General features: G+C 41.9%; 2 protein-coding genes across 2 annotated transcripts; both read left to right on the top strand.

Moving 5' to 3' along the window:
* Nucleotides 1-5,974: 5,974 nt before the first annotated feature.
* On the top strand, nucleotides 5,975-6,928 carry LOC108929438 (olfactory receptor 2AT4-like). The gene has a single exon (XM_018743950.2). It carries the CDS (start codon nucleotides 5,975-5,977, stop codon nucleotides 6,926-6,928), a length of 954 nt encoding a protein of 317 aa, XP_018599466.2.
* Nucleotides 6,929-11,402: 4,474 nt separating this feature from the next.
* LOC114910393 (olfactory receptor 2AT4-like) lies at nucleotides 11,403-12,350 on the top strand. The gene has a single exon (XM_029250879.1). It carries the CDS (start codon nucleotides 11,403-11,405, stop codon nucleotides 12,348-12,350), a length of 948 nt encoding a protein of 315 aa, XP_029106712.1.
* The last annotated feature ends 4,005 nt before the right edge of the window (nucleotides 12,351-16,355 follow it).

Below are 16,355 nucleotides of genomic sequence, written 5' to 3' on the forward strand. Positions count from 1 at the left end.
CCAGAAGGCCTTCCACAAGCGGGATGTGAATTGGAGTCCGCGATCGGACACGATGTCCTCCAGTATCCCAAAGAAGCAAAAAACATGCTGAAACAATAGTTCTGCCGTTTCCAGAGTGGTCGGGAGCTTTGGGAGCAGTATCAAGCAGCAACCTTTAGAAAATATGTCAAGGACGGTCATAATGGTGGTCTTACCTTCTAAGGACGGGAGATCAACTAGAAAGTCTATGGCAATGTGTGACCAGGGGCGGTTTGGAACCGGCAAGGGTACGAGTAGTCCGGCAGGCTTTTGGCAGGAAGGCTTAGGTTGTGCGCAAGTACGGCATGCCAGGACATTATCTCAGACGTCGTCTTGGAGAGAAGGCCAATGTCTTACCGTACCCCTGGTGTCCTGCAGCGGGGTGGTCATGTGCCCACTGAAGGAGGTGGTCCGCATCCCTAGCGGTACATATTGCTTCCCGTCAGGCTTGCCGGGAGGTTCTGGCTCGGTGGTTTGTGCCTGTGCTAAGTCTTGGGAGAAGTTCCACTGTATGGGAGCCACGAAGCAGTGTCTTGGAAGAACGAAGTCTGGGTCAGGTTTGGATACAGGGTCTTCATGTATCTGGGAGAATGGGTCAACCTTGGTGTTTTTTCTGCCTGGTCTGTAAGTCACAGTAAAGTTAAAACAAGAAAAAAAAAGAGCCCACCTGGCTTGTAGAGGATTAAGGCGTTGAGCATTCTGTAAATACTCTAGGTTCTTGTGATCCGTGAAGACTACAAAGGGGTATTTGGCTTCTTCCAGCCAGTGATGCCATTCCTCCAGGGCCAGTTTGATAGCTAGAAGTTCTCTGTTGCCTGTATCATAATTGCGTTCAGCTGGAGATAACTTCCTAGAAAAGAAAGCACATGGGTACATCTTCGCTGGGTTACCCTTTCTCTGAGAGAACAGCTCCTACTCCGGTCTTAGAGGCATCCACCTCCACTACGAAAGGCAGTTCTGGGTCGGGCTGGTGAAGGATCGGTGCAGATATGAATTTTTGCTTCAGTGTGTCAAATGCCTGTTGTGCGCTGGCTGTCCAGTGGAGTTGAGGTGTGGGACTTGCGGTCATGGCAGTGAGGGGTGCGGCTAAGGTGCTGAAGTTTCAGATAAATCGACAGTAAAAGTTGGTGCAGCCTAGAAAGCGTTGCAGGGCCTTGACTGTGGTTGGAGGTGTCCACTGCACAATGGGTTGCACCTTACCTGGGTCCATTGCGATGCCATCAGGACTAAATACAAACCCCAGGAAGGTGACCTGTTTCTGGTGGAACTGACATTTTTCCAGTTTGACAAAAAGTCGACTTTGTAGCAGTCGACGCAATGCTCGCCTTATGAGACTAACATGGTGTTCCATGGAAGGGGAATAGATTAATATATCTTCAAGGTAAACCAGTACCCCATTGTTTACTAGATTGCCCAAGACTTAATTTACAATGGCCTGAAAGATGCTAGGGAAGTTTGCTAGGCCAAACGGCATCACACAGTACTCATAATGACCTAGGGAAGTACTGAAGGCAGTCTTCCATTCATCCCCCTTCCGGATTCCTATGAGATTGTATGCACTACGGAGATCTAATTTGGTGAACCACTGTGCTCCTTGTATCTGTTCCAAAATAGTGGTGATCAATGGTAAGGGATGTGGATACTTAACCGTGATTCGGTTTTGGCCTCGGTAATCGATACAGGGTAGTAGGCCCCCATCTTTCTTCTCTATGAAGAAGAACCCGGCAGATGCGGGAGATGTGGACAGATGGATAATACCTGTGGCGAGTGACTCGGAGATGTATTGCTGTACAGCCTGTTGTTTGGGTCGGGACAACGGGTACACCCTGCTCCGGGGAGGCGTGGCACCTGGAAGGAGATCTATAGCGCAGTCCCAGGGTCGCTGTGGAGGTAGTTCTGCTGCCTGGGTTTTGTTGAACACTTCTGCGAGGTCTTGATACCTGGGGGGAATAGAGACTGGTGAGTCAGTGCCTGCGCTTTCAACAGAGGTGGCTCCACAAGGAAGCTGTAAACAGGTCTTGTTATACTGCGGCCCCCAGGGCACTAGCTCCCCTTTGCTCCAGCGAAAGGAAGGGTCATGAGATGACAGCCATGGAAACCCGAGTATTACCGGGAACTCTGGTGGCGTGATCACATAGAACAACAAGTGTTCTTGATGAAAGACTCCTACTTGTACTTGTAACAGGTCTGTTTGGGAATCCATGTAGCCCTTTCCTAGGGGTTGGCCATCTAGTGCGCTTAATCTTAGCCGGGTCTCACACCATCTACGGCGAATCTGGTGGGCTAGCACGAATTTAGCATCCATGAAACTCCCCGCGACTTGTGAATCCACTAGGGCCTGAGCCACCACTTTCTTTGTTCCCCAAGATAAAACAACAGGTACGGTAAGTTTCTTACAGCCAAGGGCTCCACTCACCTGAACCTGGGGGCGGACCGAGCATTGCAGCTGCACATGGCCAGGGTTTTCACAATAGAGGCACAGATGGTCCTGGATTCGGTGCTGGCGTTCGATGGCAGTCAACCGTCCGGGCCCCAGCTGCATGCGTTCAGCCTCCTCATGTTGGGGCCCAAGGCACTCCGGGAGGGTTCTGGCCCACGGTTCCCTGTCCCGAGCTAGATTGTCCAACGTAATCGCCGTCTCGATAAAGGTGTCTAAGGTCCAGGTCTCCCCCCGGAATGTCGTCTCCCTTCTGAGGCGGGGGTTCAAACCTCTTCGGAAACAAGTTAAGAGTGCTTTGTCTCCCCAACCACTTCGTGCAGCCAGGGTCCGGAATTCGATGACGTAGTTGGCCACTAGACGGTCACCTTGGCGTAGGTCTAAAATACACTCCCCTGCATTCAAATCCTGGAGTGGGAGCCCAAAGACAGCCTGGAACCGTTTCTTGAACTCTTCATACGTTTCTAGGGAGCTGCTATCCCACGCTGCCATGGCCCAGTCAAGTGCCCTCCCCGTCAGAAGGGAAATGAGGTATACAATGTGATTTTGAGCTCGCAGATACACATGAGAAAGAGAGGAAAAGACCAGCTCATGCTGCATCAGGAAGCCAGCACAACGGGATGGGGTGCCATCAAACCTGGCTGGAGCTGCGAGTCTCAAGTCATGCTCTGGCGCCTACGGCGGCGGGGCAATCGCTCGCAGATGCCTTGCCAGAGGTGGGGCGTCAACGTCTGCCGGTCTCCCCTGGGGTCAGCGTCCCCTGGTCTTGTGAAGTGGTTACCAGTTTGGTAAATGCATCAGCCAAGCGATTAAATGTTTGCTCCAGGTTTCGCAGGCGTGCTTCCTGTGCGGCGAGTGTGCGCTGGACCGGTCCTGCTCCACTGTGTCCAAGGAGTGGGCAGAACCTTCTGCCATGGCTTTCGCCTGAAGCAAGATGGCAGACACAAGATGCAGAGCACAGGTCTTTATTTCCAAGTGAAATCCAAAGCCATAGTCGTTATTCAAGCTGGGTCAATCGAGGCACAAACAGGGTTTGAAGGACAATCCGAGACCATGATCGTTGATCAAGCAGTGGTCAGAACCGAAGACAAGGCAGCAGGGATCAAAGAAGTGCGAAGGGAAGAACGGGGTAGGCAGGGAAGGGAACGAAGACGGGAGAACAAGTGAAGGTAAGTTAGCGCTTGTGAACTGAAGAGCAAGGGTTTGCTGAACTAGGTTCCGCACCTGGTGTTGTCCGTCTGCTCCTTTTATGCCTCTCCCCAGGCTGGGTATCAGGTGTTCCTCGTTGCAACGATGGCGCAGGCATGGCACTTATGCTAAAGCCCCAGTTTTAACATGGCTGAGTGAAGCTTCTTGTAAGCAATAAACAATAAAATATTCCAGTGCCTTAATATCACAGAAATTAAGTTTGTGAACAATATGCTGCACAAGCAAAATAAAACCTCCATGAGATGAAGAACAACATGTCTGCTGGAAAGTGAAGTGCTGTATCTTCAGCTGAGAAGTGCATAATATTTTGGATTTGCCAAAGGTTTTCTCAGTCACACTGATCAATGAATATCAAACTTACAATGCAATGACTTCCATGGGCATTTGCTAACATCCATGGCCATCTCAAGTTCAAGTTCACATTCAAGTTCAGTTGGGTTTTTACTGTCATTCCTTCATATAGCCTGATGCAGTGTTATGAAATTTTGTTTCTCTGGGGCCTTGGTGCAACACAGAACAGTACGCAAAACTACATAAAGTGCAAATACCTGAGTACAAGAGAATAAATACACAGAACAGAAGTGTAGATACACAAGACAATAAATACACAGGAATTTGGCTATAAACTGTAAGCCCTTTTGTAGAGTTAGAACAAGAAGTATTAAGTAGCAGCAAAAAACAAGTCCCACAATAAAAAGTGTGCAGTGAAATTGAGTCATACTGGGTTAGCTGTTTGACTTTCTTTAACATCTTGTAAGTTTAAAAATGCTTTTCTGGAAAGTATATAAATTATCATCAGAAACCACTGGTTTTCTGTCTTTTTGACCATCTCCTTGCTTGTGTCTGTCACAACTGATAGATATTTCAGTGAAAAAATTCAGACTGAACATAGCTGTAGAATGCATTTTGGAGGGAAAATGCATGCAAATGTTTCACAAAGACATCAGTTTTGCCCTAAGCTCTTTTGACAAAAAACTGATAAATGTTCAGTAATGTGTGATACAATCATGTATTGTAATATTTGTGGAAATTTCTTTGATGAAGGGTTTAGGAATAGGACAATAAAGTTGACTTTATCTTTGAACAATAGAACATGGCTGAGAGTATGGGTACACAGTTCCCAGAATACAGTGCATCTCACATTCTCTGTATACTAAAGCTGCTGGATGGAATTTTCAAATGTAGCCTCAGTTTATTGCACAGATCTGAATTTCGCAGGCCCGAACTGGATGTGGCATGTCAGATAGTTGAAAATCTTAACTGATGAGCAACAAGTGGCATTAAAAATCTCAGACCCGTTATCTGAGAGACTGAATGTGGGAAGACCAATGGGGAATCAGTGGACAAGTTGGTCATACTTTCTGTCAGAATCCAGAGCTGCCAGTCAAGGTCTACTCATATGGACCAGTCGTTTCTTGAAAAAAGATTGTTCTATTTTTCCTCCACATGATGCCTTGTTCTACCTCTCCTTGCTTGACAAAGTGGATCAGTTGTTTTTGTGAGTGAGGGCAACCTTTGTTTGCTTATGTCCAGGACCTCTGCCAGTTTCTACAGCACTTGATAATGTCACATAAACACTTTCTTCCCCAAACTTGTCATAAAAAAGCACACTTAAATTTATCTGATGTTCTCCAAACTAACAATTTTTTACCCATTTATGTAGCTGAATAATTTCACTGGAGTAACTTAGGGTAAGTACCTTGTTCAATGCTACAATAGACAGAGGTAGGATTTGAACCTGCAACCTCTGGGTCACCAGCTCTAACCTCTAAATTGCCAGTTGTCAAAGGGGTATTAAAATGGGCTGATAGACCATTTTACTGATATAAAGATCTAATTTGTGCTCCCCCAAAACTGAGGGTTAAGCCAAAAAGTGTGTGCAATAACATTGTAATATTATCTACATAGTAAACATTATTCCAGATACTTTTTAGCCTAACCTCAAATTTAGAGAAAAAACAGATGAGTGCTGTGTAATATGCAATGAAAAGGTCTTGTCTGCCTGTCTGCCTGTCTGCCAGTTTGTGTAAATGTGATTATCAGGGCAGGGCGGGTCTTTCTCTGCATTCTCTAGAGGAGAGATTACTCAGTGAAGGGTTGTCACTTGATTGCTTTTGCATCCTTGTACATATAAAGGTAGAGTCTTAGTAGGAAATTTTATTCCTTCCACTTCAAACAGTTTACTCTTCTTATTACACATAGGAAGACCAGGAAGGGTTAAAACTCTTTTTTCTGCTACATTCAAACAAATTTTGAACTAAACTGATTGAAGGTACAGAAAAGGGAAACTGCCAGCATTAATTTACCAGGATGGAGTGGAACGTAACATTTAACCGACCAACAGGCTTTTTCATCTTGGGGTTTCAGTCTTTACCAGACAGTAAATATTATTTTCTTTTTCTGGCCTTCATTTATGTTGGAACACTTCTGGGGAACTTCTTCTTGATGATGGTTATATGGCAATCTGAGGCTCTTCACACACCGAAATACATGGTGGTATTCAGCTTGTCTGTCGTGGATGTGAGCCACAGTACTGCCCTTGTTCCAAAATGCATCCACCAGTTTCTTTTTGATTCAAGGTTTGTGACATACGACTTATGCCTGACTCAGATGTTCTTTGTACATGTTTTTTATGTCTTGGAATCCTTTCTCCTGGTCATCATGGCTTTTGAGAGGCTGGTCTCTATTTGCTTCCCCTTACGAAGCAACACAATCATTACCAACAGACGCATGTTTTGCATCATTGCATTTTGCTTGGCCCTAGCCTTTGCAATCATGCTGACCTTAATAATTTTGATCACACATTTGTCTTTCTGCAAACCAATTCCTACAGTGATAAGTTACTACTGTGACCATGGACCGGTGTTCAAGATGGCCTGCAGTGACAACACCCCAAACTGGAAGGCAACAACTTTCTATATGATTGCTGTTATTTTTGTGCCACTGGCTTTCATCTTGATGTCATACGTCTGTATTATTGTTGCCATCTCCCGCATCACATCTGTAGAGAGTCGGTGGAAAGCATTCAAAACCTGCACTGTCCACTTAACTTTGGTGGGAATTTTATTTATGCCCACTCTGGTCACTTACACAATTGCATGGATTTACATTACGATTGATGTTAACACTCGAATTCTGAATACATCATTATCAGCACTGCTGCCTCCACTTCTCAATCCCATCATTTACACACTGAAGACAGAGGAAGTGTTGGAGCAGATTAAAAGGTTTCTCAGACGGCATCCTGTGAAACCGTTGAGGTGAAACTTGATGTTTGACTAAATATGGTCAGAAATGAAACAGGCAATATAGCGTGATTAATAATGAAGTATCACAAGAAATAGAGGTGTAAAATAGGCTTCATAAATATTCAATAAATATTACAAATGAAAAATTAATTCTAATGTTCTGTTGCAAAAAAATTATAGCAGGCTAAAGAAACACTAATGCTTTACATGTGGGGAATGATATTCTGTAGTGCACTGAGAATTCTTTCTTATGTTAATGGACATGTAAAAAAATCCAGCAAACTACAATCACCAATAAATCCGTGACTCCAGAAAGTTAAGCAAGAATGGTCTATTGTTAAAGAATGCAGTGGACCTTTAACCAAATGTCATTCATAAGAAACCACAATTTCTTCAGTAAATGTTACAATTTTCTTTCATCCTTTTTTATATTTTTTTCCCAAAAAAGAAATGTAATTTCATTACAGTATAGAATCATTATTACTGAAAAAGTTTAAAGTATATTTTTTGCAGAATTCTTTAACTACTAAACTTAGATCAGATGTCTGCAACAATATTTGGTTGTGTAAAAGTCAGTCATTTCAGTTTTGTGGTCTTTGATTTGCAGTCTTAATTTGTTTTTCCTGAATATACACCAATGGCAAAGGACATTTAAAGATATTGATTAAACTGAAAACTGTTTAACTGACTTAAATTTGTCCAGCACTGAGCACTGCTGACCTATCCTTTATTATTTATGGTTCTCTTTGAGGAATTTTTCTTTTTATCTGCTGCTATGAGTTATATATTTCCATTTTTGTGTTTTAAAGACAAAAACTACACTGTGATGATTCATTGCTGGTTTTGCAGACAATGTTGCACCTTTGTTGCATTTTTATTTTTAAAATACAAGAAAGGAAAAATATAACATGATGATTAAAATGTCAATGTGGCACAACTGGTATGTCAGAAAGGCGAGGTGAGGAGAAGGGCAGGGCATACACAGTTATCCCTAATAACCTATCCCGTTTAACCCTTGTCTCTGGAAGTAGGACCGAAAAAGATCAAGAAAGAAAGACTGAGGCTGAAAATGCAACAGTTTCTTCCCTGAGGCAGTCAGATTACTCAACACCCTGCTGCCTCTCAATGCTCATCTGGCACAAACAGCTAACCCAGCATGACTCCATACACTACAGACTGCCTTCAGTTTAAAGCCCTTTTTTGTCCTGTGTATTTATTGTCCTGTACTCTTCTTCTGTGTTGCACCATGGTCTCCAGACAAACAACATTTCATTCCACTGTAAACAAGCAATATAGAGGAATGACAATAAAGACAACTTGAACTTGACCTTGAATGACAGCTGACCATTGTAGCTGGGAAGCAATTGTCCTGACCCTGAGCACGAGAACTCGTTTGTCCACACCCCTTTCCTTTGACCACCTGAGCACACACACACACACACACACACACACACACACACACACACACACACACACGTCTGAACCGCTTGTCCCATACGGGGTCGCGGGGAACCAGAACCTAACCCACCAACTCAGGGCGTAAGGCTGGAGGGGGAGGGGACACACCCAGGATGGGACGCCAGTCCATCACAAGGCACCCCAAGCGGGACTCGAGCCCCAGACCCACCGGAGAGCAGGACCTGGTCCAACCCACTGCTCCACCATGCCCCCCGCCTCCACCTGAGCACTGTGAATATAAATGAGCACTTATGTTCACTTAAGGCTACTGCTCGCCCCCGCTCGGGACAAGTGGTTGTAGACATTGGTTGGTTGGTTACTTGTGTTCACTGGCCTTAGCGTCACTGTGTCATCTTCTGCCACAGTCATATTTAAATGGAAAAAACCTAATAATCCTTGTGGAAATTAAAAATATAGCTATACATTCTCATCAGCTGGATTGTTTAGGTGCAATCCCAGCAGACTATTTAATGCTAAAGATTTATAAAAAAAGCATTAAAACAAAGAGCAGTATTTTTATACACTTATTTTTGCATGGATATCTGGGTATTAATAGTGTAGTCACTCACACACACACACACACACACGAGCTGAACCTGGCACCACAGGGTGCAGGGGACACACCCAGGATGGGACACCAGTCTGCACAAGGCACCCCAAGTGGGACTTGAACTCCAGACCCACCAGAAAGCAGGCACAGGCCAAACCCACTGCACCACTGCACCCCCATCTTCATTGTGTAGTCTCTCACTACAAATGCTACCATTTGACATTCAGTTCACCCGCTCTCATGTTTATTCTAGTTCCTTTCACAAATGACCTTTAAAACTCAATGGAACCCAGATAGCAATTAAACATTTACAAGAAATTCAGCTTGAGCACATTTATGATGTATATGTGTTTTTTACATAACTATTCTCTTTCTGAAGAGGAATAATAAATTACTGCTAAAAAATAAATATAATGAATAAAAACTATATATTAAAAGCATTTCTGGACCTTAATTAAGGAGAAGCTATGTATATTTTCCACACACTCAACACAAACATTTTAGCTAATGAATTTAAGAAGTTGTTAAAACATTAAGCTCTTTTTTTTTAAAGCTTTCCAGACTGGTTGTTAAATTCCATGAAATCACCCCGTTAGGAAAATTCTTGTTATGAGGCTGTCAAGCTAGAACAATGGAAGGTAAGTAGAACCCAGTTGCGGATTCCTTTTATTAAACAAAGCCAAGAAGCAAGACGAAGAGCAGTAGCTGGGGACAGGCGAAAGTCAGACGATGAGTGTTCAGGGTTTCTTGGAGCAGAAAAGGATGTAAATGACAAGACAAAGCGAAGGTTGGTAGCCACGAGATCAGGAACTTTGAAAGGACAGGAATTGTTGGAGACACGGGAGTAGTGGTTGCTCAAGTGAAGTTCTGCAAGCAGGTGTGGAATCCCGGTCCTTTTATACCATGTTGCCTTGATGAAAGGCAGATGCGGGTGAGATGCGCGTGACAGTACCCCCTACCATACAAGCGGTACCATACAAGCTGGGCCTGGGCGTCGGCCAGTCTAAATGATCTCTATGGAAATCAGAGAACAAGACCGGGTCTAGAATGTCCCGTGGCGGGACCCAACTCTGCTCCTCTGGACCGTAGTCCTCCCAATCTACCAAGTATTGTAAGTCCCCTCTCTGCCTTCGGGAGTCAAGAAGGGCCCTGTCCACCTGCACTGGCAGAGGAAGCACGGCGATCTGTGGAGCCTGAAAGAGGGACATGAAGCATGGCTTGAGGAGGGAGATGTGGAACGTGGGACATATGTGCAACATCGGGGAAAATTGCAACAGATGTCACTCTAGCATAGTGTCTGCATGCTTTCTGAGATAGGATCTGCAGTGTTGCTAACAAATGCTCAATCTTAGAAGATTTCTATTTGATTGTAAAATTGAGGTTTAATTATAAGAGCAGTCATCATTTACAGAGTAACTTAGGTTTGGCCAGAAATTAGCTAGACTAACACCACTAAGGGAAAAAACTCAACCAAGTGTATCCCTGCATAAAATGTCTGATACCTGTGCTGATGCTGTTGCATAGGATGATGTAGGCACTGTGGAAGTGAAACAGCTGCATAACAGGCAAAAATGTTGATGCATAGGAAAACAGCCTGAAGTATGGAAAGAAGGTAAATTTTTCTGTAAGCTGTTGTAGCAGCTCTTGGTTGTTTGAGCCCCATTATTTAAAGGACCGAGTGTATTTGCATTGTTGCAAAATCAGTGTTACAGGAAGTTGGTACAAACTTTCATTTTGCAAAAGACCTAATTTGCCATCTCCTAAAACAATTTTAGCAGCTGGAAGAATTAGATTGGTTGATGATTGTGTTGTTGTGCTTTCAATTTACACTTAAAGTGAACTTGAAGTCTTGGACCTGTCATTGAGCAAGGTAATTGGGTTTCTCCTACTTATGGTATGTGGATTATGCTTTCCTATGCCATCTGCTTCTTATATAAGATGTCTTAAATATGTCTTCAATGTATTTTCAGAATTGTTGCGACTCTTACCTTTGGAGTTGCTGGGAAAAACCCTCAATTAAATAATATTCTTTGATGTCTTTGTGAATTCCACAAAAAAATAAATTAATGATGTGTTATATATGAGGCAACAATGTAACTGAGTGTGACTGTCAAGGGAGGGCTAATCTCCCCATGTGTTCACTGGGGCAAGGGGGACAGAAAAACTAGCTTTGTCTCTTGATTTCTTCTGGTGGTAGGTACATATAAAGGAGCTTCTGTTGAGTGGAAATTTTATTACTTCGAGCTAGAATTAACATTGCTGTGCCCTGCATTCCTGGTATTCTACAATAGTTACTACAGATATGGGCACCAAAAAGAGCAATTTATACTTCTAAAATGAATAAAAAAATAAATTTCTAACTGAAACATATTAATGAGGTTTCTGCTTTATCCTTCCTCTGCAACTTTAAAATGAACTTTGAATGAATCTGACTGAAGAGAAATAAAGAAGGAAACCGCCAGCATTAAATAACCCCAGAAAAATGGAGCTGAACGCAACATTTAGCCGGCCAGTTGGTTTTTTCATCATGGGGCTTCAGTCTTTGCCAGACTCTAAGTATTATTTTATTTTCCTGGCTTTTGTTTATATTGGAACTCTTCTGGGGAACATTTTCTTGATAATGGTCATATGGCAGTCTGAAGCTCTTCACACCCCGAAGTACATGGTGGTGTTCAGCTTGTCCATTGTGGATGTGAGCCACAGCACTGCTCTTGTTCCAAAATGCATCAACCAGTTTCTTTTTGATTCAAGGTTTGTGACATACGACTTATGCCTGACTCAGATGTTCTTTGTTCACTATTTCTATACCTTGGAATCTTTTCTCCTGGTCATCATGGCTTTTGAGAGGCTGGTGTCCATTTGCTTCCCATTGCAAAGTGGCACGATCCTCACTAACTCCCGTATGTTTGGCATCATTGCATTTTGCTCAGCTCTAGCCCTCACAGTTGTGTTGGCCTTAACATTTTTGTTCATTCAACTGTCATTTTGCAAGCCAATTATTATGGTGATGAGCTTTTTTTGTGACCATGGGCCAGTGTTCAAGATGGCCTGCAGTGACAACACCCCAAACTGGAAAGCAACTACTTTCTATATGTATGCTGTTATTTTTGTGCCACTTGCTTTCATCTTGATGTCATATGTTTGTATTATTGTTGCCGTCTCCAGGATCACATCTGTAAAGGGTCGATGGAAAGCATTCAAAACCTGCACTGTCCACTTAATTTTGGTGTCAGTTTTTTTCCTGCCCATTCTAGTAACTTACACAATTGCATGGATTTATATTACAATTGATGCTAACACCCGAATTCTGAACACATCATTATCAGCAGTGCTACCTCCTTTTCTCAACCCTATCATTTACACATTGAAGACAGAGGAGGTGATGGAGCAAATCAGGAGGTTTCGCAGAAGACATTCTGTGAAACCATAATGGTGAAACATATTCAGAAAAAAGTCGACTCGATCCTAGACTAATCAGTGACATAAACTGGTGACATGAGCAATAATAAATTATTACATGAATAGAAATATAGGTGCAAAAATAGATTAATGCATTTTCAGTTATATAAAAAAAAAAATCTTGAATTCTGATTTTATTTTTCTTTTTTTTTCAGTTTTTGCCCTAATGTGAACACTCAGCTCTTGTCTTTATGTATCAGTCATATTAATGAATCTGCTGTCAGCTTTACCAGATTTTCCTTGGTTAGTCAGGTTAATCATGAGTGTGTAGAAAATGCAGATTTTAATTATTTTTTGATATTTTAGATCTAGAAAAAAACATGTTCACCTCAATTACATATTACTACAATGGATGCTGGATCCTCTGGAAATATTGAATGAGGTTAACACAAAACAACACTCACAGTTGTAACTTAATTTATTGCGAGATGAGATTTAATTCCCTGAAATTTAGCCACAAACATGTTTTGGCAACAAGCCTTTATAATTATCTGATATGAGGGTCTGTTTCATATCATAATGGTTCCATTTCTGAAATCCTATTGTCCTTATTGTACAATCATATCTAGCAATGTTGTCCAGTAAGGCGTCTGAATGTGTACAGCCAGCATGACATTGCATGTTCTTTATTTACATTTCATTAATGTCTGTAGGCACTGATGGAGACCTGCCACCAGCATGTTTGTGGTTTTCATGTTTAAATCTCATACTACAATAAATACAGTTACAGCTGTGACTGATGTCCTGAGTACATTTTATTTGTACATTTTAGATAATTTATTTTTTAATTAATATCTGAAATCATTGTAAGGGAGAGTGCGGTGGCGCAACGGGTTTGGCCGCGGCACTCTGGTAGATCTGGGGTTCGAGTATGTCCCCACCCCCTGCAGCCTTGCACACTGTGTTGTGGGGTTGAGCTCTGGTTTGCCGCGACCCCACTTGGGAGAAGTGGTTTCAGACAGTGTTTGTGTGTGTGTGTGTGTGTGTGTGTGTGAAATCATTGTAAACATCTCAAGAACCTTTAAAACTGGATTTCCAACATATGTAGGTGGTTTAATACACAGGTAATCTGGAATTACTGTGGCAAATTTACTTTTTAAAAAAGCAAATCTTACCACAAAAAAATGGTACATTAAGGTCATAGTAGAAAGCTGATGTTGATGAAAAAACTAAATCCCAACACTTTAGATGTGCCATTTTTGAAAGTAGCAGCAGCAGTGAGCCCATCACTCTCTGCTAGGATATGTCTCCTACTGTATGCTTAAGCAGTTGCTTCTTCTTCACATTCTGGAAAGCAGCCATGCATTCCTGGAAGCTCTGCACCAATTCCCAGCACCTGTGCCAGTCCTGATGTTCCACCATGCACTCCTCTACAGCATAGTGCTGTTCAGCATATCCTGTTCTCACTACCATCCGGTCCACCCAGTTCTTTTCCTCCTCGTCCTTGGGCTGCTGATGATTGTGAGGTGACAACCAGAGGAGATACTTTTTGTGACGGTCAAGGACACAGTCTCGATAGATCCTTTGCACGGTCTGAGTTATTGAAAATTAAATATCAGTATTTTAGAGAAGAGATTTACATGGAGTTGTTTTAAACTATTTTCAAACATTTAAAAAACTCTGAGTCAGTCTTTTAATCAAAGTGAAGACAGGAATCAGCAGATACCATCTTCCCTGCCACACGCTTCATAGACCCAATTCACTGTGCCATTCTGGACAAAATCTAAGCAACTTAATCAGGGAAACCAGGACTAAGGAAGAAATAAATAGTATGTTCCACCAATGGTTTGCTCAAGTTCCACATAATGAAGGGATTTGGTAAAGGTGCAGAGGAATTCTGCAGTTGAAACAGTTCAGATATCATTCCTTCGAGCAATAAGGTAATTAAAAGTACACAATTGCTAGCTTGCTGATATCCACTATCAGCTTACAATGTTCAGTTGTATAAAGAACTTGGTAAATAAGCAGAACCACTGACCATGCCCTGGGTTACTTGTTGCAGCACAAGTAATGTAGCTGTCAAGACACATAGTTCTGGATCAGTATTAAACACCTGACAAAGGTACTCAATGAGTACGAGTTTCAAGGCGGTCGAGTTTCAAAGCAGTCGAGTGCAGAGGCTCCATTTAAGTTGTTATGTACTGTGCTGTGAATTATAAATGCACTGCAAAGTACACACGTTTAAGTTCTTGGATAAAATGTGAACTGTTTTTTTATAAAATCCAAGCACGTCGGGAGCGTGGTGCCTCAGCGGGCTTGGCCAGGTCCGATGAGTACGAGTTTCAAGGCGGTGGAATTTCAAGGCGGTCGAGTTTCAAAGCGATCGAGTGCAGAGGCTCCATTTAAGTTACTATGTTCTGTGCTGTGTATTATAAATGCACTGCAAAGTATACACGTTTAAGTTCTTAAATAAAATGTGAACTTTTATTATAAAATCCAAGCACGCCGGGTGCGTAGTGCCTCAGCGGGCTTGGCCAGGTCCAATGAGTACAAATTTCAAGGCGGTCGAGTTTCAAAGCAGTCGAGTGCAGAGGCTCCATTTAAGTTGCTATGTACTGTGCTGTGTATTATAAATGTACTGCAAAGTATACACTTTTAAGTTCTTAAATAAAATGTGAACTTTTATTATAAAATCCAAGCACGCCAGGTGCGTGGTGCCTCAATCTGAATTGCTTTGGTGAAAGTATTCAACAATATAAATACATGCCTTTAAGAAATGCCTTGCTACTTGTTGTACATAGAAGTATATGATAACAGCACTGTGTTTTTGTGAATTGCCCTTTGTCTGTGAATGTGAAAGTGTGTTTATGATGGTCATTCAAAAAGAAATTTAATGCATGTAATTTTTCCCATCTCCAAATACACTCTAAATTAAGAAGTGTACTTGACCTGTAACAGGTCTTTAAAAAATTGGACATATTTCTTAGACCTTAATTCCTTGGGAATACTGCCATCATTTATAACTTCACTACTACTTACATTATTTGCATAATACCTGTCTCTGTGGTTTAACTGCAGTTAAATTATTGAACAGAGAATTCCAAAACTGAGAATTTAGACTGGTATATAGTAGGTTTTTAATATATTTTGATTGTTGCTTTATTTCTTATTTTATTGTATGTTATGATATGTATTGTTTTATGTGAGTCCAATGTTGTGCACTGGCCATGTCATGGTTGTCCAAGACAAATTTCGCAGAAATGGAACAATGAAGTCTATTCTATTCTATTCTATTCTATTCTATTCTATTATGATTGTAGACCACTATAGACCCTGCTGACCCTCTATATGTAGCTGTGTTCTCCTCCACTAATTCATGCTGTGACATACTGTGACATTAATTGGGTAAAGAAGGTCAGGGTCTTCACTCTTGTGCTTGCCCTGCCAGTCATCACCTCCCCCTGCCACTCTGAAAAGTTTTCAAAACAAAGCTAACAAAGCATCATTAACAAGTCAATTAAGAGCTACTGCACTTGACCCAGAGGAGCCTTTTGTTTTGATAAGCCGTGCTCATCCCTGCCTTACCAGTGCCCATGTTACAGCCAAGAGGTCATGATGTAACTGGCTTTACAGCAATTCCTGGCTGTCAGCTCACCTGTAAACAATTCCATGATGCATTTGGGCAGTGGTGTTGAATGGTGACTGGGATTGCAAGGATGACATACTTTCACTATGATTTGTATAATTCCTGTCTCTGATTGTTTACAATGACAATTTTTGTGTATTTCTTACATTTCCTCTTTCGGAGGTGGGAATATTTTGTAAATATGTCAATGACCAAATTTTAGTTATACAGGATTCAGTTTAAATAAAGACTTGAATAGCAAATGATGATCTTAACGTAACATACCTTAAAAGATTGATTGGGGAAACTCATACAATGAAATATTATTATGATTTTTTTTTTTTTTTTTTAAATCAAAACAGCTATAAGTTCAGTGTTTAACATTTTGCCCCAATATTATGCTTTCCATGT

The sequence above is a fragment of the Scleropages formosus genome, chromosome 4 (assembly GCF_900964775.1).
Source record: "Scleropages formosus chromosome 4, fSclFor1.1, whole genome shotgun sequence".
NCBI classification, from domain to species: Eukaryota; Metazoa; Chordata; class Actinopteri; order Osteoglossiformes; family Osteoglossidae; genus Scleropages; species Scleropages formosus.

Bases quoted from the DNA above. Each gene is read 5' to 3' on its own strand.
- LOC108929438 (XM_018743950.2), top strand. From the start codon at position 5,975: ATGGAGTGGAACGTAACATTTAACCGACCAACAGGCTTTTTCATCTTG.
- LOC114910393 (XM_029250879.1), top strand. From the start codon at position 11,403: ATGGAGCTGAACGCAACATTTAGCCGGCCAGTTGGTTTTTTCATCATG.